This window comes from Prionailurus viverrinus, chromosome E1 (assembly GCF_022837055.1).
Source record: "Prionailurus viverrinus isolate Anna chromosome E1, UM_Priviv_1.0, whole genome shotgun sequence".
In the NCBI taxonomy this organism is placed as follows: Eukaryota; Metazoa; Chordata; class Mammalia; order Carnivora; family Felidae; genus Prionailurus; species Prionailurus viverrinus.
The window spans coordinates 22,989,112-23,014,083 of NC_062574.1; the positions used below are offsets into that span (position 1 = coordinate 22,989,112).

At 37.7% G+C, this 24,972-nt stretch overlaps 1 protein-coding gene and 1 pseudogene across 3 annotated transcripts in view; both read left to right on the forward strand.

Moving 5' to 3' along the window:
- Window positions 1-5,073: 5,073 nt before the first annotated feature.
- TAF15 (TATA-box binding protein associated factor 15) overlaps window positions 5,074-24,972 on the forward strand; it is a 28,338-nt gene continuing 8,439 nt past the window's right edge. The window contains exons 1-10 of one of the 3 annotated variants that reach the window (XM_047832402.1): window positions 5,074-5,193; window positions 11,371-11,410; window positions 12,893-12,944; window positions 13,032-13,116; window positions 13,199-13,301; window positions 15,454-15,647; window positions 16,698-16,818; window positions 18,064-18,108; window positions 23,867-23,901; window positions 24,521-24,553. In XM_047832402.1, coding sequence (XP_047688358.1) covers window positions 5,187-5,193; window positions 11,371-11,410; window positions 12,893-12,944; window positions 13,032-13,116; window positions 13,199-13,301; window positions 15,454-15,647; window positions 16,698-16,818; window positions 18,064-18,108; window positions 23,867-23,901; window positions 24,521-24,553 — 715 coding nt within the window. In that variant the 5' untranslated portion in view covers window positions 5,074-5,186. The remainder of the gene's footprint in view (window positions 5,194-11,370; window positions 11,411-12,892; window positions 12,945-13,031; window positions 13,117-13,198; window positions 13,302-15,453; window positions 15,648-16,697; window positions 16,819-18,063; window positions 18,109-23,866; window positions 23,902-24,520; window positions 24,554-24,972) is intronic. The other 2 variants (XM_047832404.1, XM_047832405.1) reach the window with 2 other exon arrangements.
- On the forward strand, window positions 14,986-15,149 carry LOC125152277 (uncharacterized; annotated as a pseudogene).

Here is a 24,972-nt window from a genome sequence, read left to right on the forward strand (position 1 = left end):
TCATTTACAAGAAATCAACCCTTGCCTTGCAGAGCCTTGGGGTAATCTTCATGGGATGCTTGCTCTCTAGGAACGCTGGAAGAGCAGGATTCCAGGGACACCTCCTGGGATAGCGGTGGGAAGGTGGTGATGATGGCTAGGACTACTTACTGCCTGTGACACCTGGCACAGAACAGGCTGTCGATCTCTGAACAACACTCACGAACACTTACTCTGTGTCCAAGTTCTAGAGAAGGTCTTTGAGCTTGAAGAACTTACAGACAAGTCAGAAAGACAAGTCATGCCATCCCCCCACCCCATTTATTTATTCGTTCATTAAACACAAGGTTGTCTTCCTTCCCTTAAAAAAATTGTTTGTTTTTTTGTTTTGTTTTTTTTTTAGTGCCTACTGTTTCAGGCACTGTGTGGGGCACTGTGGAGTTCAGAGGGGAACCAGGCAACCCAGCTAGAGAACAAATCAGCCTGTTATCAGGTAGGCAAGCCTGGGATAATGTGGTGCAACTGAGAGTTCCATAGGGTTTCAAAAGAGACAAAAGATCATTGTTTTTTTTCTCTGGTGGGAGCAGTAGTCTTACTGCTTTCTCTCTTGCCCCCTACGGTCCACTCTCATGACAGCAGCCAGAGCAACCACAGTAAAACAGGTCAGACTGTCCTATGGTGGCTCTGCTAAGTGGCTCCCTCTCCTGGCTTCCCTTCTCACTCTAGGAAAGTTCACAGTCTACAGGGGCCTACAAGACCTTACACAGGTGGTGGAAGGTTGGAAAGCCAAAGAGGGGTGGAGGCAACTCCAAAATTAATCAACATCACTAAGATTCTACCAGCTATAGGACGGAGGGATGAAGGGAGGATTGGGGCTACAGGATCCCAGGAGCCAAGACCATGAATAGAAATGATCTCTGGGGGCACCTGGGTGACTCAGTTGGTTGAATGTCTGACTCTTGATTTTGGCCCAGGCTCGTGGGTTGGAGCCCCGTGTCGGTTTCCTCGCTGGGTGTGAAGGCTGCTTAAGATTTTCTCTCTTCCTTTCTCTCTGCCTCTCTCCTCGACACACACTCTCTCTCTCTCTCTCTCTCTCTCTCTCTCTAATAATAATAATAATAATATTATTATTATAAAGAAATGATCTCTCGAGAAGACAGTTGCTGCCCGAGACACCCCTGTAGCAGAGAAGGAGGGGTAGACATAACCCTGGCTCTTCCCTTTTTTCTACTATCTGATTTCCCACCAGAATGCCCAGGGGCTGATTCTAGCTGGAAGCTACTGCCTGAGGGACTCTCTGAAACTGGAATGTAGCTTAGAGGGGTTAGCTCTCCAAGTGAGGATCTGAGGAATGCATCAGGGGCAAACAGGCCCAGTACTAAGACCTTCCCTGGTACATTCTGCTAAAGCTGGTGTGTGCAATGTATCTGCTGTCTTCTATGACTATGCAGAGTGAGTCCAGGATAGTGGATACAGAGGGAGCAAGATCCTGTAGCTTGAAGAATGACTGCGTGAAGGTCGAAGGTGGTTACAGACAATCATCCCCAGGCAAAAGCCTGGAAGACGGGGGGCACAGAACTCAATCTGTGAGTCAGTTTGTGGTAGAGAAGCGGCCTTGGAAAGAAGCTCCAGAGAAATACAGACTTGGAAGGAGTTCTCGGTTTCACGTTTGAGACACCAGGGACACTGTAAAAAGAACCTTGCGCTTAGTCCAAAGGCCTGGATATGAGCTCTGTTTCTGTCCCTAATTTTCTGTGTGAACTTGGTAGAGTTTCACCTCCCTGAGCTCCAGTGTTCTCATCGACAAAATGTGGATAACAGCAAGACCTATTTCACAGGGATGTCCAGAATGTTAAAAGAAATAATGAATATAAAAAACTAAATGTCACTCCTTTGATTAGATCCCTCAGAAGTGTCCTATTGTTTGTTTGTTTAAAGGATTTTATTTTATTTTAAAGGGTTCTACTTTTTTATAGAAGTTTATTATTTTGAGAGAGAGAGAGAGACAATGCAGGTGGGGGAGGGGTAGAGAGAGAAGGAGAAAGAGAGAATCCCCATGGCTCAGCACCATCAGTACAGAGCCCAAGGTTGGACTTGAACCCGTGAAACTGCGAGATCGTGACCTGAACTGAAACCAAGAGTCAGACACTTAACTGACTGAGCCACCCAGGCACCCCCCCCCATCATTGTTTTTAATTTAATATCCAAGCTTCTGCAAAGCACACAAGACTCTTCAAGATGTGGCTTCTGTCTACTTCTTTCACCCACTTATCATTTATCACCACTCTCTACCCGTGCAACTCCACAGACCAGACAGACAGAACCATTTGCAATTCCCAGAATTTTGCTTTCTCATAGTCTTTGCAAATACAGTCCTTTCCGCCCACAGCATGCTATTCCTGATACACATCCCTTGTCTAATTCCTGTTCTTTCTTCAAGGCTCAGTTTAGGAGGCATCTCCTCCAGGAAGCCTTCCTTAATACCCCATCTGCCCTTCATGTGGGCTGGGCCATTACTCTCTTTTCAGAGGACACTCTGCATTGTCCAATTCTAGCACGTGCAGTGGTTATTGGAATTAAAGATTTGTACCGTTCCTCTTTATGAGACTGCAGTTCCTGGGGGGGGGGGGGCAGTGGCCATTGTGCTTCCTATTTCCCAACCTGCAGGGCTTGACATCTAGTAGACCTCAGGAGTGGCAGCTGAGTGAAGAAGAATGAATGCATGCATGAATGAATGGATGGAGATACAAACTTAAAGTGTCAGTGATGAGCAACACTTTTTGAATTTCCATCTTAAAAAAAAAAGAACACCCAACTGCAAGTAAAATTTTAAAAAGTGGAAGAACAATCTAGAAGTTTCCCCCATTTCTCACCCAATTCTCTCCTGCTATTGCACATGCCCATCATCTCCTCCTCTGGGTTGCCTTCCTCATCGTATATGCTGAATGACTGAATCATTTTTAGTCATGAAGGACTTTTTATTCCTTTAACCCTGCTTGTTTGGCGCAATCCAGAGAGCTCTGTGACCCTCTATATCAAAAGTGGAGTGTACAATTACTGCTAGTATAATTAAGAGAGATGACCTCATGTCTTTTTCTTTTCTGGCCTGAGGTGTTATTCTGAACTTACCCCTCTATTTCCACCCCCAACTGGCTCCTCTTCCTGTTCCCTATCACAGTGAATGATACCACCATCTGACCACTTGTCCAAGTGGAAAACTCAGAATTCATGCCCAGATTTTTACTCTCCCTTAGCTGCTCCCTCCTAAGTTGGTCACTAGATCTTGTCCTGTCTATCATGTAAGTAAGTATCTCTGGGATCTCTTAACTTACCTTCATCTCCACAACTACAACCTAAGTCTAGGCCACTGTGATTTCTCACCAGAATTATTGCATTGGTCACCTAATTGGTCTCCCTGCTTTTAGGCACCTCTCACCTCCATACATTCTTTTTTTAAAATTAATTAATTTATTGTTTAATTTACATCCAGGTTAGTTAGCATATAGTACAACTGATTTCAGGAGTGGATTCCCTAATGCCCCTTACCCATTTAGCATCCCCCCTCCCCCCGCCACAACCCTCCAGCAACCCTCTGTTCTCTATATTTAAGAGTCTCTTATGTTTTGCCCCCCTCCCTGTTTTTATATTATTTTTGCTTCCCTTCCCTATGTTCATCTGTTTAGTATCTTAAATTCCTCATATAAGTGAGGTCATATGGTATTTTTCTTTCTCTGACTGGCTAATTTCACTTAGCGTAATACCTACCAGTTCCGTCCACGTAGTTGCAAATGGCAAGATTTCATTCTTTTTGATTGCTGAGTAACATTCCATTGTGTGTGTGTGTGTGTGTGTGTGTGTACACCCCCCCCCCCCCCACATCTTCTTTATCCATTCATAGGTCAATGGACATTTGGGCTCTTTCCATACTTTGGCTATTGTCAATAGCGCTGCTATAAACATTCACCTCTATACGTTCTTCATACTGCAGCCTGAAAATGCAACTGGGACCTTCCTTTAAAATCCTCTGGCTCCCCACTGCCTTCAAGATAAAGCACAAACCCTAACATACCATATTTTACAAGGTATCAGCTATTTAGCCCTCTACTTTCTGGCCTCACCTATCATCCTCATTCATCCCTGGAAGGTAAACTCCAAACGTATGGAATTACTTGTTTTACAACTAGTGTAAGGCACTTTACCCCACTTCTCATCATCTATGGCTTGACTCAGATGTTGCGTAGCCTGCAGGGAAAATGTTCTTTCACCTCATATTTAATACTCTAAAACTCAAATCCCTACTAGGCAGTACAGCGTAATGGTTAAACCCACAGGCATTGGTGTCTGGTTACTAGGATTCGAATTCCACGTTGGCCATTTACTAGTTGTGCGACCTAGGGCAAGTGAATAATCACGTCTGTAACGTCAGGATACTATTTCATCAGTGTGTTGTGAGAATTAAATGAGATGATGTAAGGTGCCTGATAGAGTTAGCCAATTATAACAGCCCCGAATAGTAAGGCTCTACCTCCCACCCCGCCACATTCTCAGGACCAGGTGTGTGTGTGCTTTCGTTTTAATGCACACGTTTGTTCCAGTATCAGCCTTGTAGTCCGTGTTTTACTTGACAAGGTAGTTAGACCTGGAGGCGCTCACGACTTTCCGTCCCCGAGCTCGGCGACACAGAATGCCCCGAGGTGGCTCCGGCTGCCTGCAACCAAAGAGAAGCGAACTAGGGCATACCATTCGAAATCTTAGGTGAAGAAAGGCTTTCTCTAACCAAATAGTCTGTGTTTATAAAGTCTCCCCTCTTTCGCTTCCTAACCTCGAATTCTGTCGGGTGCAATCAAAGTGAGAAACGGCACTATAGGTGGGAGGGAGAGGCAAGGTCTAACTTCCTCCCCCATGCTATTCGCGGCATTGGTACTTTCTCTTCTCAATTCCCTCTCAATAATGGTACCGTTCGCGGAGGGGAGGACGGAGAGGCATTGTGAAGTCCTCAGGGCTAGGAGACTGGTACTCGTACAGAACCACCCCTCGCGCCCTGGCGCTGTGGTACCGCCCACTGCCCTCTGATTGGCTGCCGAGGCCCCGCAGTCGGGCTCAGCCCGCCGCGCCGCCCTCAGTACAGCTCCGGCCGCCGCGCCGCCTGGCTCTCGTATTCCTTGTTCTCGGCGGGCTCTGGGGGCTCCGCGCTGCGGCCGTTAGTCATGTCGGGTAGGTGACTCCTTCAGCGAGCAGCGGCAGCGGCGAGAAGGGGCCTGGCGGGGTTGGGACGTCTTCCCGCCCACCGGAGGGCCCCGAGGGAGAGCCTCCGGCCCTGAGGGAGGCTTGGGGTGGGGGGGTGGCCGCGGCCGCCGCCATGTTGGACTGAAGGGACGCACGCTCCCAACGCTCTCCGTCTGCAAATCACGGCGGGAGCGCTTCGGGCCCCTCTTTTTTGACCCTGTCCTTGGAAGCTGAGGAGACGTGCCCCTCCCGGGGAGGGTGTGTGAGTTGGGGGGGCGGAGGCCGTCTACGCCATCACAGGGGCGGGGGGAGCCCGTGATTAGAGCATCCGCCTGAGAGAATCGGTGCTTCTGGTTCTCCGCTCCGCCTCAGATCTTTCAGCGAGGCCTCGGGCCAGTCGTCTCGCCGCCTCGTACCTCAGTTTCCCCATCTGTGAAGTGGAGCTGGGCCTTCCTGACTCACCCATTCATCAGGTGGGGGTCTTGACGCTCTGGGAGCCCTTTCAAAGGACGTTGCCTTGCACGACATCCTCCTTCTCGTCATTCCCTCTACCGTAACCACTCGGATTCGAACGGGGGTGTTTGCATATAATTCAGCTTCCTCCTCACCCTGCTGTCGTTCTTCTCCCTTCTCCAGTTGTTTATCTCCTGCAAGAGCCTGAAAGTGAGCCTTTTCTAATCTGGATAGACTCCTGTAGGTACATGTGGCATTTACCTTAACACATGCAGACCAGAGGAAAGGCAGTCTTACACGAAGCATTTAAATTGATAGAGCACCCCGCCTCCCCCCCCCCCCCCCCCCCCCCCGCCCCCATCGTTGTGTGGAAGAGAAAGAAAAAGGCACTGATCTCTTCGGGATAGTCCGTTGAGATCCTGCTATAAAGTCTGGAACACGAATGTTCTCTAAGATGTAGCAGTCTTGGCTCACCACACAAGGTCCTCTGTTAGGGTACCTTACAGGCTGCAAAGACCCAGCCATCCACTTGCTAGAAACCATCAGGAGAGCTCACGTTTCACATGGAAAAGCAGAACATTTCTTTGAAGCCATCTGATTGGGATGAAAGTGACTGCTGGCGCAGTCTTTTACATTGATTGTCTAAGGGAGAGCCTTAAAACATACACGAAATCCCCCAGTAACACAGTTTTGCAAAAGGATGGAAACGTGTGACAAAAAGCGAGTAGGTGGAGATGAGACCAAATTTGCAAGAATGGTTGGACAGGATAAGAAACATTCCTTAGATTGACATTGACATTAAGCCTGAATATTGAGCTTTTGTGGAAAGGGGCGCCTATCTGATGGAAGAGGCTGTTAACTGCACAGGATTCTTGCCTCTTTCAATTTCTATTTAATCCTTGCTCAAACAAGAATTTCTTACTGCAAAGTAAGTATGTCTTTTACCAGGTGCAGAATTTGGGATGAAATCTGGTAAAGCTCCACAGAAGTATGTAGAAGTATACCCTTAGGAGATGTGTAACCCATGTATGATTGAAAAATAAAAAGATTCTCCTACCCTCATGGGGAAATTTACCATTTCAATGAACATTAAAAACTAATGGTGTGTCTTGATTTTTAACATTTTTATTGGTATAAAACAATGACATTTTTATAGGACTGGGTAGCTTTTGTGGAAAATTAAATTTTAGAGGTTACTTACCATCTGTAAAATCCAGGATTTAAGTGTGTCATATTAGTGTGTGAGCTAGTTTATCCATTAGTACTGATCTTCAAAGTACCAAGACACTAGACATTTGTCACTGTGTAATTTAAGTTTTTTTAAATACAAGATTGGCTTTCACATGTGAAAACTTTATAATAATTGTTTTTAAGTCCATTAAAGCTAGAATCTTTAAGTTCTACTTAGTGTTCTATGCTGTTTATACATTTTGTAAAACATGTACAAAAATACTTTTGACTTTGTATAAAAATGAGAATAATGCTTTTGACTTGTTTTTTGGTGAACGTTTCAGTTAATAAATTTAACAGTAAATTCCCCCTAACCAGCTAATTGTTTTAAGTTTAGTTAAATCCTTTAAACATTTCAAACTCAACCACTCCAGATGCCTGACAGGACAGACCTATAAATTAAATAAAAGTGCTTACATAGTTAATAAATAAGTCAAAATTGTAAATACTGTAAGTCTGACTCTCAGACATTCGGATATTGTTTACAAGTGTGAATTATCTGACATCTTCAAGTTAGAATCGAATCTAATATCACTTATACAAAAATTACAAAGTTAGCGTACTTATTTTGGTATATGGCAGACCAAAATAAATTGAAAATCCTCTATCTACAAACACTTAAAGATGCAAGAATTTACAAAAAAAGAAAGGGCAAGACTAGCTGCCAGAAATGAAGTAGAAGCCGGATATGGCTAACTTGATGGTTGCCCTGAAGAGGAGGAGGGTGTAGGTCTCATCATTTAGAGACTTGGGTTTTATTACCCAAGTGACTAAGGGTAGGAGATGGAGCCTTGAGACTATTAGAGCCAAGTAATGGGAACTGAGACCTTACATATAACGTATATGTTTGAAAGACTTCAGTGAAAGGATTAACTAGAAAAAAACTTTTTATCATCATAACGGATAGCAAAGTTTGGGCCCTGAATGAAAAAAGTCTGTCCTGATAGCTTGTAACCTGGGAACTGCTTCATACAATTTGGGTGTACGTTTAAGCTAGGTATGGGACTCCAGGAAAACTTAAGCCAAGAAATTAACAAAAATTGGTTCTGGGCTGGTAATAACTTTGGGGGTCCTCGTAGAAACAAACGAAAAGCTTTTTTTTGGTGGAAACTTCACAGCATAGGTCACAGGAATCTTCTATAAAAAATAAGCCTTGCAAAAGATGAATTCACAGTAAAAAATTGTAGAACTTGAAACAGTTCACCAAAATGATGGTTTGTGACAAATGGAATTAGAACCCCTACAGGTAATCTGAAAGCAAATATGCTTAAAATTATTAAAAACCTAAAGGAGTCAACTTTAAGACCAAGACGTTCTGAAGAAAGGCCATGCTGATACGAAAAGAACCAAGTGTATCTTCTGGAAATAGAAATAATGCATAAGTTGAATTGCAGATCTAGCAGAAGAAATAATTAGTGAAGTGGAAGACCTCTAATTACCCACAATTCAGTTCAGAAGGAAGAGATGAAAAACAATATTAAGAAACAGATTGAGAAGTCCTGTCATTTAATATGCGTATAATGTGTCTGCTAAGAACATGGCGAGGAATCACTATTATAGTTGGGAATTTTCCAAGATTGGTGAATATTTTGGGTCAAAAAGCAGTAGTCCCAAGCATGGAACATAAAAACCAATTAATAACGATATATGTTGATGTGAAATTGCAGATTATGAAATATCAATAAATAGGAAAATGGTAGTAGACTTAAAAGTTTTAAGAAGCCAGAAAATGAACTGATCCAAGGACTAGTGAATCCAGAAAAGGGAAACAGGATGCAAAAAACAGTACAAGAAGCAAACACAGTAAATAAAAAGCAAATATTGATGGTATGGAACATCAAAGATTAAAATGATTACATTTGGACGTTAAAAAATGGAAGCAAAAGTGAAGTCTGTGATTGCCATTATAGTATTAAGATTCTAGTAGAGGTTGGAGATTGTGAATTTTGTCCAGAATGTATGTTAAAAATTGAACATTAAATTATGAACGGTAACTTATTGAGAGAACAAATTGAATGTAATGTTTAACTTTTAAAGCAGTAGGGGAAAAAGGAGTAAAGAAAATCCAGTAGGAGGCAGGAAAGGAGTTAAAGGAGAAAGAAAACCCCAGTAGATAGAAAAATCCAATATAGGTGTGTAGGAATAAATAGTAAAAGTATGAAAACACCAGTTGAAAGAAAGATTTCACATTGGGGGAAAGAAAGATCTGTTATGGTCAGAAATGATACACCTAAAACACGAATGTTGGAGGTATAGAGACAGAAAAAGATTAACCAGGCAAACACCCACCAAAAGCAAGATGCTGTTTAGTTATGTTACCAGTCAAAATAAAGTTTGGACATTTTTAATTATGCTCTTCATGCAGTGTTAAAACGGAATTTATCAGGAATATATAAATTTGTACTTTTATGTGGCTAACAATATAACCTCAAAATATAGAAAGCAAAAAAAACCCCTAACAAATCTATGGTCAGATGGAAGTTTTCTAGCATACCTTTCTCTGTAATAGATTAGGCAGACCAAATGTTAAGAAGGGTATGAATGATACAATGAACAAATATCTAGACTTAGAGAATTTATTCAACATTTAGCTAATACACAGTTCTTTTCAAGCACATGAGGGCCATTTATGCAAGTAAAGTATTTACCAAGGGGAAAAACAAACAGCAAATCCTAATAAGTACCAAGAATAATAACAGAAAATACTTTTTTAGCCACAATGGAATATAATTAGACAAAAACAAAGAGAATCAAAACCCTATACATTTGGAAATGAAAGCATTTCTAAATAATTCATGGATTTAGACAGGGCTCAAGTGTCAAGTACTCAGTAGTGGTTTGAAATGCTATAAAGAAACTCATTTTCTCTGATGAGTGTAAAACATCTGTACTTTCTCACTCAAGTATTTATACTAAAGGCTGTGTTTATTGGTCAATATGTTAATATCTTCCAGAGTTTTAAAGTCAGCCAGCTAAAGAAGTCAGATTTGTAGTTTCAGAGGAATGAAATGATTGGGTTAAAATTATAGACTCATTAGATTTGAACCAGGGTCACATGACCTATATGCTGTGTACTTCTATAATTTTGCTTGAGCCAAAGGCTAATAAACAGGTCTGTCATTGAGAGAACCCACATCCATGCCTTAGGATATAATTGAAGCTAAAGCTTCATTTATGCCTGGAGTAACTTCAGTTTTACTCATATTTCCACCACCTTCATAATCCTTTCCAGTTTCTGACTTGGTTGAAGCTAATTTCTCATTTGGTAGATGCATCTAATCTCTTTATGGTCCATTTAGATTCTGTGTCCTTTTCACATTTTATTTGGTCATTAGCTAGAAGTCTGATAATTTTATTATGGGTGTGGTAGTGATGCAGTTTTTTTCTTTTTCATCTCAGCCTTCTGTCTTTTATATTCATAGAAGTAGTTAAGATTTCATTCAATATTCTTGAAATGAAAATATTAACTATTAATATTTAAAAGCAATAAATATTTTAAAAGTAATTTGTTCAGCCTGATTGCAGATCTCTACTACAGAAAAGTGGCAGATCTGATGTCACCTTAAACTGCCATTGGCAATGTTTTCATATTGTAGCTTAATGTGAATTGGATGAAAAAGTCACTGATTTGATTTCTGATGGTTTTCAGAACTGTTTGACAGCAAATGATTTTGTTTCATATCAGATGAGGTTGTGCCTAATGGTCAGCAGTTTCAGACAGTCATTTTTTGCAGCTGAAAGAGTATTTCATATAATATTACTCTTATTCATCGCTAATAAACTTAGGTCATTAATTTGACACTGAGTAGAAACCTAAAGGAGAGAGCCTCTTCAAAAGTTTATGATATAATTGACATTTTGAAGTATGAATAAAAAGCTCATAGTTCAAAAAAATTTTTTTTGCCGTACTTAATTCATGCCTTCCTTGGTATCTTTTGTTGCCAAAAAGGAAGCTGGAAGTAGGTATTGCTGAGTTGGTATACTGATTGGCCAAGTCCCTGAAAGCTTGGTAAAGTTGAGGATAAACAACTAACTTAGCTGCTTTTGTCGGAGATCTGTTTGTTGCTGCTGACAGCCAGAGCAGTCTAGTACAGGGGAAAGGTATATATGTTGGGCTGGTGAGGGTATGCAAGTCAGTGTAATCCTGGGGATTTATCTCGTCAGAGTGTATGTCTTCCCCTGCCCCGAGTAGATGTCTTTTTGTACACAAAGATTGCTTGAGCTTTGAGTTTTTGTTAAAAGGATGGATTTTTCACTGATTTACATTTGTTTGCTTGGTTCTTGTGACCGTCAGGACACATTTGTAGAGTAGTCATTTTCAAAGATGTAAACAAATCTTTCCACAGTATTTTTAACTAGTTTTCCTTCTGTAGTTAATATTTATGACATTTTCTTATCACATTTCATCTATAAGAGCTAAACTCAGCCTTTGAGGGAAGCATAATTTTAAATAAGATTTAAAATTCTTTTTATGTGTTTTAGATTCTGGAAGTTACGGGCAGTCTGGGGGTGAGCAGCAAAGGTAAAGTATACGTATATTTTAATAATACCATGTAAGAGTAGAACTGAGAAAAAAAAGATGAATTTAGTTAGGGTTTCCTTTTGAGATTTGGTATCTGGATTTCTAAAAGAGTTAAATATTAGCTTGTCAAGGAAAAGAGTCGGACTGTGTACATACATACTAAAACAATTTTTCCTTTTTTTTTTTTTAAAAAGCCTGCTTGAATCAGTAAATTCAGATACCCCCTAGAAATTAAGACAAATCTCATAGGTATTTTAAAGATTGTTTTCTTTAGGAAATTTAAAAAAAGTAGTTTCTTAAGTCCTTAAAAGGATTTAAACAATTCAACCAATATTACAAGTTTTTACAGAAAGCATTTCAGTTTTTGGTTGTATAAAATGCTAATATTTTTTTCAGAGCAGATTTTCTTGAAGCACTATAATAGAAATGCTTAGCATTTTAAAAAGACTTCTTACCATGCTCACAGTAAAAAGAAAAGTCTGTTTTTATGTGACCATATACATGCAGTAGGGTTCTTTTACGTGCCAGGAACACAGTCTTCATCTTGCACTATAAATGTTTTGCAACTCAATGTGAGATACTCAGAATAGCATCTCAGGTATCTTCTGTCGTCAGGTTTTAAGCTCCATGAAAACAAAACTAGTTTGACTTTTTTATTCTCCTAAGATAGTGCTAACCTTATAATAGGCAACTAGGAAATGTTTATTCACTGAAATGTATTTTATAAAGTAAAATTGTGTTAGTACTTGATAGTTCTAGAATAATAAGGTGGTTTTTTTTTTTTTTTGCAAATATTTTATCTTATTTTGGCAGGCATATATTCAGAAAGTTTGTTTCTGACTTGTTAGGGTTTACATGCTATAAAATTGAAGAAAATTCAGTTCTGAGGAAGGTACATTTATTCAGTCAACGAACTATATGCTAGGCTGTGCAATGACACAATATAATTTCATTCAGTGATAAGACTCAGAAGATACACATGTCTACCGAGGCACAAAAATTGGACTTTTAGTGCCTATGGTGCCTTTTCTAGGAAGATAAAGGCAGATTTAAGGCACATGGTAGGAAGAAATTAACCTGTAAAAACATAGCTAATTTGATGAAAGCACTAACTTAAAAAGTCCTCATTTTTCTGCTTCAGATATTATGGGTTTTGCTTCCATGTAGTCACTCCCACACGCAGGTATAATTCTCTTGAGATTTTCTAGCTCTAGTGAAGTTTTATTTGTGGGATATTGTTAGAGTGAAACTTTTGGTGCTTGTTTGGCATTCAGGAGGTCTGGGAGTGACTTCATTTATGTCTTTACACTCTTTGGTCACCACCTTTAAATTTAGACTCTTGGAGGCAGATTGACAATTTCAGAAGAAAAGCTTGTATGGAGTTGAAAGTTGAAAATGAAGATAGGGCTTTTTTTTGGTTTTGTTTTTAAGCTTTTAAAATTCTAGCACATCTCTTTCAAATAGTACATTTTTCTTTTACAGTTATTCTTCCTATGGAAATCAAGGCAACCAAGGTTATGGACAAGCACCACAAGTAGGTTAAAATATAAATTAATGTGTTTCATAAATAATTTTTCTTATCTTAAGTAGGTGATGAAACTTGTATTTACCTAAATTTCAGAGCTATTCTGGCTATGGACAAACTACTGATACCTCATATGGACAGAACTATGGCGGCTACTCCAGCTATGGACAAAGCCAATCAGGTTAGACTTGTTTGTTAAATTTGCTATTTTAGAAATTTAAAAATCAGATCATTTACTAAATGGTATATCCATCCAACCTTAGGTTATTCACAGTCCTACAGTGGTTATGAGAATCAAAAGCAGAGCTCATATGGCCAGCAGTCTTATAATAACCAGGGACAGCAAAACACGGAATCATCAGGAGGGTAAGGAAACAGTAAAGGCACTGAGATTATGTCGGGCAGTGGAAATAACACTTTGGGTATTAAATAGACTTCGCCATCAAATTCCTAGCTTTAAACATTTTTTCAGAAAAGTTTTGATGAAGTATGAATTTCATAGTTTTGTGTTATAAATGTGGAAATTGTCACCAATGTCATTTGATTCTTATGATGTGGTTATTTGTAAAATTACTGTTGAGGTGTATGTAAATGCACATGATTTAAATGTTAAAAAGGAAAATTTTGACCTCTGCTTTATACTTGAGATTAAATAAAAACCTAGCTATAAAAGGACACTTCTCAGTGCTTACTTTTATTTCCATTTTATTTTTTAGCCATTTTAATGTATTACCTTTATTACCTTTTTAGGGACAAAAATATTTAAAAAGTGCCAAAACCTATCCACATATTTCAGATACTCTAAATATATTTTATTAATATAGGTAGGTAAATACATACCAGCAAGTTTACAGGTTTAAGTATTTTTTTGGGGGGGGTTTGGTTTTATAGTTTTTAAGTTTCAGATGAGAGGAGGCTGTTCTTATTACTAATTTTAGTGATAGCAACTTAATTTTTTTTTATTGTGCTTTACATTTTCTAAAATGCTTTTGCATTCCTTAATTTATCCTTAACCACTATGACATAGTGTCAGTAATTATCCCCATTTTGCAGAGGTAAAGAGAAGTTATTAAGATTATGTAACCTGTTAAGTTACATAGCTGAAAAATGAGGCAAAAACTGAGCTTACTAGTATTCTCTGTGCAGTGAAAAAAAGTATTCTAAGTGAAATTCAGTTAAGTAAAAACATTGGGGAAAGATTTATGAGGTTGCATTGTCAGTGTTATAGATATGAAAGTGTTTTGAAAAGTAGAAAAATAGAGTAGAAGGAAGATCTCTTCAACCCCTGTTGGTTAGTTTTAAATTTAGAAGAATCCTTTTATAAGGATGCATTTTTGGAAGCATAACATGTAAATGCAAACCAAAGAAACGTGTTAGATTTGGTCTGACCACCATTTTAATGGGAAGTGCTAGGTGCACCAGGGTGGCTCAGTCAGATAAGTGTCTTGAATTTGGCTCAGTTCATGATCTCACGGTTTGGGGGGTCAAGCCCCACGTCGGGTGCTTTGCTCACAGCATGGAGGCTGCTTGGGATTCTCTCTCTCCTCTCTGCCTTTCCCGTTCACTCTCTCTCAAAATCAATAAATTTAAAAAAAAAAGATGAAGCACTAGGGTTCTGACTGTTGATGTGATGTGCTTTGGGTACAGAGTTGGGGGAACATACTGATCTTTATTAGATTCTTCTCATCTGATGCAGAATAACATGTGACTATTAAGTTATGAGATTTTTTGTTCCCTTTTTGTAAAAGTAAACATTAGAACTCAAATCCAATTTAAACGTTCCTTTTAACATCCCCATCCTGAGAACAGGTAATTAATAGTCCTGTTGCTCAGAACATACCTAGAAATTTCTTTTTGAATTGCCAGAGATAATAAGAAAGTAGTCTCATTATTTGGTAGACTATTTTCAGGTGTAAAAAAAAAAAAATGGCATCACAAAGCAAGTTCCTTCCTCTAAAAATCTGAAAGCTATCATTGAAGATATTTAGGAGAATGTAATAGAGGTTGTAATGATAATTATAAGAGAATAGTCCCCCCCCCCCCCCGCCCCATCGCTTCTCGGCCTTTTGGCTAAGATCAAGTGAAGAGGATAGTCCCCCAAATATTATGAGATAACGTTGTTAAATGACAGAGCTTTTTAGTGTAACTGTTAAAAGGACTCAGCACTTGTGATATATTTGTTAGAGACATATTACTGTACTTTGTGGCACCTTTAATTTTTTTAAATTCAAGGAGATGGTAAGAGGCATAGTGATTTTTTGCTTTACCAGTGTTTTCAGAGGTGCATGTGGTTTTCCTCATAATGTGGGATTTCTTCAGTGATAGTGCAGTTGGTTTGAAGGCCATTCCACTGGTGATAAGGAGATTTTGTAGATAAAAGAACTAAATCCTTTGCATCAGAAAGTAGTATTAAATATGGTTGAGGTCTAGCTGGTCAGGTCCCTTCTGTCAGTCTCAGTCAACTTGCTACAGTGAACATAATCCTTCTATAAATTTCCAATTCTTGATTTCTGTTTAGCCAAGGTGGAAGAGCACCTCCGTATGACCAGTCAGACTATGGTCAACAAGATTCGTATGACCAGCAGTCAGGCTATGATCAACATCAAGGTTCATATGATGAGCAGTCAAATTATGGTCAGCAGCATGATTCCTATAATCAAAACCAGCAGTCCTATCATTCACAAAGAGAGAATTACAGCCACCACACACAAGGTATGATATATTATTTTTCTTTTTTCCTCTCAGAATTACATTGAGTTCTGGATTAAAAGACCTACAGGGTTTTAGTTGTTTGTATACATTCAGAGTGACCTTGAATATATGTTCTTCTTTCTTATGGCCATTAAAACTAGTTTATTGGATTTCCATTTCTGAATTTCTCAGAAACTCCCAAATGGTCATATGACTTTTTGATGATTGATTACCTGAATTTCCTTTGCTGTGTCAGTTAACTTTGATCATTTGACAGTGTTGCTGCTACCATTGTTTTGGTAGTGGTGGTATACCTGATATAGAGAAACTACCTATCAGGTATACCTGATATAGAGAAACTAATCACCAGTAATTAACCTTCTCTCACCTCATCTAAGAAGGACCAGCCCTTCTTTCACTTGTTTTCCTGTAGCACTTAGACTATACCACTGATATTTAGGAATTTGTCCCATGTTTCAAGGGCACAAATCCTGTCTTACTCATTTGTACCTTCATTACCTACTATAGAGCCTGGTTCATAGTAAGTGCTTAATAAATATTTGTTGAATAATTGAATAAATAAGCAAATGAGTAAAAGTGGAAGCTTATTCACTGAATATCTTCAGTGAACATATTCACTGAATATGTCTCAGTTTTAAAATCGTTATTTCTTGTCCCTGCTTGATTTACATTTAAGTATTTTTGAGGTGAAGAAATAACTTTTTAAGATTAGGGTTATGCTTTTCATCTAATTTATTAAGATTCTGTACCTAATGTTGCACTTTAGCTATTCCTCATCACCATCACATCAAATGGTGATATCCATGTCACCATTTTGTTATCTGACTACGTAGCAGGACGGAATTTGACACAGATACAGTTCCCAAACACATTTAATTCCAGATGTTTTTTTGATGGCTTGCATTTGAATTCTGTATATATGTGCCATATTCCAAAGAATATAATGTATAACCTAAAAAGCCATTCATGATTATGTTATGGGAAGCCTTTGTCAGAAATGACCCATGGTTATTTATTCATGTGTATATTATTATTATTTTTTTTTTGTAGATGACCGTCGTGATGTGAGTAGGTATGGAGAAGATAATAGAGGATATGGCGGGTCACAGGGAGGAGGTAGAGGGCGTGGGGGATATGACAAGGATGGAAGAGGTCCTATGACAGGATCAAGGTAAGTATTTAGGTATAGGTGCCTACATTCCTTCTCTCTTTAATTTTTAAAAATTTTTGTGGCTTTACTTATTAGCTGGTTTGATTCCAGCATCTGATTTAAGAGGCTTAAGTAGATTATGTTTTAGAGAAGAAGGCAGAAATTCAAAATTGATTTTCAGTCTTCAGATGTCACATAAATTACCTGAGGATAGGCTGTGTTAGTAGTTCGTTTATGTGGTGTATATTAAACACCAGTGGAGAACATTCCCATTTTGGTTGTGATTAAACCACTTAATATGTTTTTCCTGCCAGAGCTATAGAGTCTAAACTCCTTTAAATGATGACTCTGGGAAATCCAAGTATAATATATGTAAAAAATAAAAGGTAAGTTAATTTTAGATTGGAGTGCAGAGAAGCTGTTCCTTAATCTTGAATCCCCTTGGGAAGAGAAAATATTAGGTGATAGAATATAAATGTGGGGTTGGCAAATGAGAAAGATTTTTGTAATTAAACTATTTGGTCTCCCTTCTTTAGTAAATAATTATTGGAATAATTAGTGCAGCATTCCCTGTCATTATGTATTTTGTTCAGACTAAGCTGTGGAAAAGAAGACTTGTAAATTCAGCTTTTCTTTTCCAGCTTCCCTTTTCCCTATTGCTAGTTTTACTAGGTTTTGGTATTTAATTTTGGTATATGTTATGAAGTTGGCTTTAAAATTACTTTTAAATATATCTATAAATTTGGCACTTTGGCCCTAAAAACAAGAATGAAAAAATAACTGACATTTGTTGAGGACACTCAGGTGAGGTTTTCAGGTTGCAAATTCATGTGTAAAGTACACAGGCCTTAAAAGATAACTGTGTTCCTTGGGAATTGAAATTGTTAGTAGCCTGTTAACTGACACTTAATAATATATCAGTACCAGTTCACTCTTTTGCGTCTTAGGGACTGTCTGTCGCCTCAGCTGACCTGAGAGACATACAGCACTGTTATTTCTTCAAGTGAGCCAGGAGTTTGGTCACTGACTTGTATTTCTCTGTGTTTAGTATTCAGTGTATTGATATTATGGAAAAACTAAAGCCTAAACTTACTTGGTAAACATTTATAAGACTGAATATTAAGTCTTTTGATTGATAACCAAAGTCAGTTTACAATATACAAATATGTTATTGTGTGCTCTTCATTATCAAAGTGAGCAGCCTGCCATCATGTGGATGTAAGTGAACAGTGTTAAGTGACATGGTGCTTACTTTCTACCTAATAGCCTCCCTTTCACCTCAAACAGAATCCCAAACAAGATAACCAACAGGTATATTTAATTTTCCAGCTAATATGTTTTAGATAATTGGCTTCTTTGGAATGCTACATGTTTTGCAGGATATCATAGGTTTAATTTTCTTCATAAGGAAGCTGTATGCTATAAATTATTAAACTATGACAGTGTCTGAAAATGGTAGAATCCCACTTTTCAGGAGGAGGCAGGTAGGGAAATCTTTAAAAATACATTTTCATCTTTGAGAGATGACTCATCTTAGAATCAGAGATTTGAAAGGGCCTTGAATGAACCTCTTAATAGAAAAGGGAAGCTCCATACCATAACCAACTTGAGAGTCCTATTTTTAATCACCTTTATAATTTCCTTGGCAACATATTTCAGTATAATTTTTCATCCAGACTTGATCATGAACTAAGTTTTTGATTTTCAAATTGTATTTAGGCTTAGAATCTCTTCATACAGTATCTTATGTAGAAGCCCACTATATCTTAGGTAAAATGATACTGATCTAGTTTATGGTAGGATTGGGGGAGGGGGTCTTGTCCAGTTGTTACCTATACCCTCCCCCCCCCCCCCCCCCCAAGCCAGTAGATGGCATGTTCATGAAGGGCCTTTTTTAGAAATCCACGTGGATGATGATTATTTTTTGTATTGGGTTGGTAAATTTTTTATATGAAAGGCCACGTAGTAAATATTTTAGGCTGTTTGGGCCATATGGTTTCTGTTGTAACTGCTTACCTCTGCCCTTGTAGCACCAAAGCTGCCATAGACAATATATAAATAAACATGGTTGTGTTCCAGTAAAACTTCATGTACGGATATGGAAATTTGAAGTTCATGTGATTTTCATGTGTTACAATATCTTGCTCAAGATGTGCTTTTTAGCTTATTTATAGGGATAAAGTATTTTGAATTAGAGTAAAAATGCCCAGTTTCAGGATTTTTTTTTTCACACTTGGTTTTATATTTAAGTACCAAAAATATCCAAACATTTTTTGTTAGTCGTCATCAACACTCCCATTTGTGTTTCTAATCATCTTAAAAAATTACATCAAGGTTGAAAATACAATCCTTTCAGGGCTGTTTGAAGAATATCTGGCATTAGTTAGGTTTATATTTAAAGAAGAAGGGGCATGGTTTGTGGGTGAGTGTGGGATATGTTGTAAAGGATGGGGTATTCTTAGACTCAGGTTGTATGATTGCTTGGCTAGAGGAAGAATACAAACCAAAAAAGGTGTCAGCTTTCCAAATATGAAAGAAAATGTGTGAAAATTATAGGGACTATAGGAAACAGTGTTTTTCTTGAAAAAGCAGTTGCAGCAAAAAAAAAAGAATGAATATCTAATTGTCATTTAAAATTGATCACTTAGTGGACTAGAAGCTTAAGGCTGTAAGATCTCTATGTGTTTTTAACTTCAGCATTGTGATGAATGCATTGCAAAATTGCCAGAACTTTATAGATTGCCATTTTTCATGATTAAGTCATCAAATTAAGTAACTCTTTTCAGGCTTTAATATCTTAAGCTTAAAAAAAGTCATCTTGAATTTTGAGTGTCTTACAGGAATTTTTGATTAGTTCCCTTTAAAATGTTCAGGTGATAGTCTAGAATAGCACTGCCCAATAGAAATGTAATATGGGTCACAAATGTGAGCCACATATGTAATTTTTTTAAGTTTATTTATTTTGAGAGAGAGAGAATCTCAAGCCAGCTCTGCACTATCAGCGCAGAGCCTGGCATGGGGCTTGATCTCACGGATCATGATATCATGACCTGACCTGAAATCAGGAGTTGGACGCTTAACTGACTGAGCCATCCAGGTGCCCTGTGTAATTTAAAATTTTTTAGTAGGCATGTTAAAAGAATGTAAGCAGGTGTAATTAATTTTAATAATATATTTTACTTAATCTAACATACCCAAAATATTTTATCATGTAATCAGTACAAAAATTATGGAGGTTATACATTGCTTTTTTCATACTAAGACTTTGAAATCCATTTTGTATTTTTATATTTAGAGTGCATCTAAATGTTTATTTTTTTTATATTTACATTTCAGTTTAGACTGTCCACATTTCAAATGATTATTAGCCACAGGTGGCTATTGAATACTGTATTGGACAGCGTAGCATTAGAATGATAGATATATTGGCTTTCTGAAATGTGGGTAAATGTTGAATCCAGAGAGCCTTTTTACCACATAATGCAAGATATGGGAGGAAATAAAACATAAATATATCTAGTGTTGAGAATGGTATTTAAATCCATCCAATCATTTACATTTGGAATTAGTGTTAGTCTTCTTCACACCTAAAAAATTGTATTTTGGATTTACTACTATGAAAGTATAAGCAAAGTGATTGTTTTTTTTGTTTGTTTATTTTTAACTGATCTTTTAAAAATTTTAGCTAAGTCCCTTTTTCTCTCTAGATAATGGATTTTCTGGGAACAGAATTTTCTGTATTGTCCTTTTACTTTTTGGCTGTTTAAGTCTTTGAATAGATATATTTAGATTTTTTTTTTCATGTTTATTTTTGAGAGAGAGACACACAGAGTGTGAGTGGGGGAGGGGCAGACAGAAAGGGAAACACAGAATCTGAAGCAGGCTTCAGGCTCTGAGCTGTCAGCACAGAGCCTGAGGTGGGGCTTGAACTCATGGACTGCGAGATCATGATCTGAGTCAAAGTCGGACGTTTGACTGAGCCACCCGGGCGCCCCTAGATTTTTTTTAAATTAAAGATTTGGAGTAGAGATTCTGTTAAAGAACTTTTTCTTGACTAGCATCTGAAATTAAATGACCATTTTCTCTAAATATGTAATACCGTAACAATGGAAGAACCCTCAGAGTCTACCTTAGGGTAGGCTGCTCATTGTGGTTTTGAACTGGGGACAATTTCTGTAGTTGAGTCAAGAATATACAGTTGGTTTTCTTATGCAGGGGGCTCAGCCATAAATTTGAGTGTCTAAACTCTACATTAAATACCTCTACTACTTCACCTTAATATATCTTTACTTTAGGAATTCTTTATGTGTACAAGTTTGCTGCTTTTTCTGGGAAGAAAAATTGTGGTAACATCTTGGCTTAGATTTTCACATAACTTCATTGGCCTAATTGGTTAGTGAAGCCTTAACTTATTATATGGAAAAGGGACTTGAAACTTGACTACAGGTTTGAAAGATTCTTAACCACAGGCCCATCTTCTAGTGCTATTTGAGGTTTATTTAGTATATTTAATATAATAAATTTCTTTATAAGGGATTGTAATAGAATATGTTAATATGGAATTTCTTAATAAGTGAAGAGAAAAATGATTGAAACATTTGAACTTGAAAGAAAGCTTCACCTAGAGTTCTAGATCATCTAGACTGGTGCTTCTCAAACTTTACATGTGAATTCCTTGGGGATCTTATTAAAATGCAGATTATAATTCAGTAGGTATGAGGTGAGGCCTGAGATGCTGCTCTTCTAAGATGTTCCCAGGCTCTGCCTGTACTGTTCTTCCCTGGAACACCCTTTGAGTAGCAGCAAGGATGTAAAAACTCTTATTTTGTGAAGGAGGATACTGAAGCCTAGGAGAATTACGGATTTGTCTAATTTTTCAAGATTGATCAGTGATAGTAAAGACTATATCCTGAGTCTCTTAGTTTGAAGACTAGTACTTTCTCAAACGGATTATGGTGTTTTCATATTTATGGCCATTGTGTTGAAATCTTAAGCAGCTGCTGTATTTTCAAAGGAAATGCTCAGTATATGTGACTTAAGTTAAAATGTCATTCTCTGGAGAAACAGGAAATAATAAACCTATTCAAATATCACTTTTTTAATGTTTTTATTTAGTTTTGAGAGAGAGAGGAGGTCAGAGGGTCTGAAGCAGGCTCTGTTGACAGCAGAGAGCCTGATGCAGGGCTCAAACTCACAAACCATGAGATCATGACCTGAGTTGAAGTCAGTTGCTTGACTGACCGGGCCACCCAGGTGCCCAAATGTCATTTGTTTTATAGCACTTCTATTTTGCAGTGATATTGCTTTTTTTTATTGTTCAAAGTTATGTTGCTGGCCAGAATAGAAATGACAGGAATTAGCTGATGTATACAGTTGCAAAATTTCTTTCCACTGTGGCCAGATGAACAGTTTGGTATTTGGTTAACATGACTGCAAAATAATTAAAAGGGGTCTCTTCTAGCACTTACTTGAAAATTTCCTATTTAAAGAATCTACTTTATCTTGGGGACTTTAACCTCCTGACAGGAATATGGGCTTGATATTTTCACTAGTTCATTCCTCACTTTTTAAAATTTTTTTTGAGTTCTCATGATCATCTTTGAAGAAACCAGAGATATTTTGGTGTCTAATAATAAGATTTTTGGCTGTTTATTCTCTGTTGGCTCTCCTTTCTTAAAAGAGTTAAGTGGTGATACACAGGTCGTTTAGAAGTGTAGGGAGAGCTTGGGTACTGTTCTGAAAGAGGGGTCTTTAGAGACTCAGTGGGAAGCTATATGTATATAAAAGACTTGAGCTTTATATTGTCTGTATAGCCTTGAAATAGCCTTATTTTTTTTTATGGTTTTCCTGGAAAAAAAGTAAAATTAATAGCAGATCAAGATGCATGTGTCTATACTAAGCTGGTTGCAAGGGGATATTTTTTACATCAAGGTAGCAGAAGAGATTTATAAAAGAAGAATGCTTTCTCATTTAGTTGGGGTGATTTTTTCAGGATGGCTCAGAAAAGCCATCTACCTAGAGACTAGAAGGGGCCGTGTTGGTATTACAGGAGGGGCTTTCAGCAGTGAAGAGACATTAGTGTATTGGGTTAATTTTTTGGATTATAGTAGAAGATTAATTGTAGTAGAATATTAGATATCACCATCTGAAAACTGGGTGTTTTTATTTCCATGACAGCACATGAATTCTAGAGGGTTACTTCAGTCAAGAGAAAAGCTTTTAATGTATGAGTATTTAGACAGTGTCTTGATTTTTTTATATAAATTTATACACAGAAGGACTATTGACTTATCTGGTAGCGGAAATATGCCAGATAGAGTCATTTTCTTGTAGGTAGCTGGGATATTGGAGTATGTTGCATTCTGTCTCTGAACTGGTCTACCGATTGGTGTTACAGAGCATTTGGCAGCATGAATCTCAGTAGCTCTGATATGAGGAGATCTAGTATATTATATTGGGTATAGGAGGGCCGTTTTAAGTTATGCTTTCTTTTAGTGCTCATTTTATCAGATTTCTGAATGATTTGAGATTTTTAAAGACTACTTTCAGGCTCACTTTTGTGTATATTTATACCTTTTTTTAATCTCATAAAACCCGTAATTTGGTTTCACAGTAGAACATACTAAAGTTTTTACCTCACCTATTCTGCTATCAAAATCTTAACCTAGCTTTATATTGTTCTTCCAGTCTTTTTCCTTTATTCTCATATTTTAAAAAATATCCCCTTGGAAAGAATGTTTGCTCTAGTTTATCATTCTTCATTCTGTGCCTCCAGCATTTAAATTATGATATGAATAGAATCCCTTTGGCGTGGGGTTGGGAAGATTTTAAAAGTAGATTAGATACATTCTGTAGTAAACTTGAAAAGGAACCCTTGTGGAAATAGATTCTTGGGAAAACACTTAGGTGAAAACATTTTGGAGTCTTTGAAATAGAATTTACTGGAAAGTTAGAGGTGCTACTGTTTCCCTAGGTGCTCTACTTATGACAGTTAAGTGTAGATTGAGCCCAGGGCTCAGCACATTAGAGACTTAAGGAAGAAATCATTTCTTCAATTTTTCCTCTGCAGTGGTGGTGACCGCGGTGGCTTCAAAAATTTTGGTGGTAAGTGCTGAGTATCCCAAAATGTTTCAGTGGAAATGCTATATAAATCTAAAAGCCACCAATATCCCGCAGACGCAGTCTAAGCCCTTTCTTACTCTGTTGAGGCTGGTGTGTGTTGTGTGCTTTAAAAAAATTAAATATATATACATATATATATGTCAAAGAAAACATTAAAAAGTCAAAGTTGATCTCAAACAGTCCAGTGGGTTTCTACGCAGTGAATTTGCATGAAAGAGTCTGTGGTGACCAATGAATGAGACTTTCAGTGGATTTTGACAATACATTTTTTAATAAAGGTAGCTGACATGGTGTTTTTAAATTATTAGGGTTTTCCAATCAGCCTTCACAACCAGAGCTTAACAAAAGTGATAACTAGCATAATGCCAAAGTGGCGGGTACTGTCTGGGACAAGTTTAAGGAAATAGTGACTTTCATCTTGATTTCTTAAACTTAATAAAACTTAATTTATATATTTACTTTGTAAATCTGTGATGGTTGACTTTCAAGGATTTTGGAAGTTTTGACTTTTCATGCCTTGGTTTTTATTACAATTTTTTCATGATTTCTAATGAGTTGCTTTAAATAGCTTTTTTTTTCTTTTTCTTTTCTTCTCCCTTAGGTCACAGGGATTATGGACCCAGACCAGATGCTGGTAAGGTTTATGGTAGTTTGTGACTTTGCCATTAAGAGACTGTTAGTTTTCCAATTTTTCAAGGAAAAAAAGTTGGAGGAGTTAAGACAGGAGGAAGATTTAATTTGACAGTGCTTCCGGAATTGGGGAGCTTCACTTCTAAAAATATACCAGAAAGAAAACTTCAGGGAAATTGATTGGAAAGTTTGCTGGGGAAAATTGCTGTGTTTGTGGTTTCCCATGTTCTGCTTTTTCTTTTGTGAAGAAAAAACTTGATTTTTTATTGCTAATTAACATTTATTTAAATACTACATGTCAGACGAGAGAGTTGGTATCATTGGGGAATTAGAAGTAGAAAAACTATGTTTAAGAAAATACTGCATTGGATTGGTAGTCTGCCTAGTGGGCTTAAGAAACCGAAGTTCCTACCTGAGAGAATT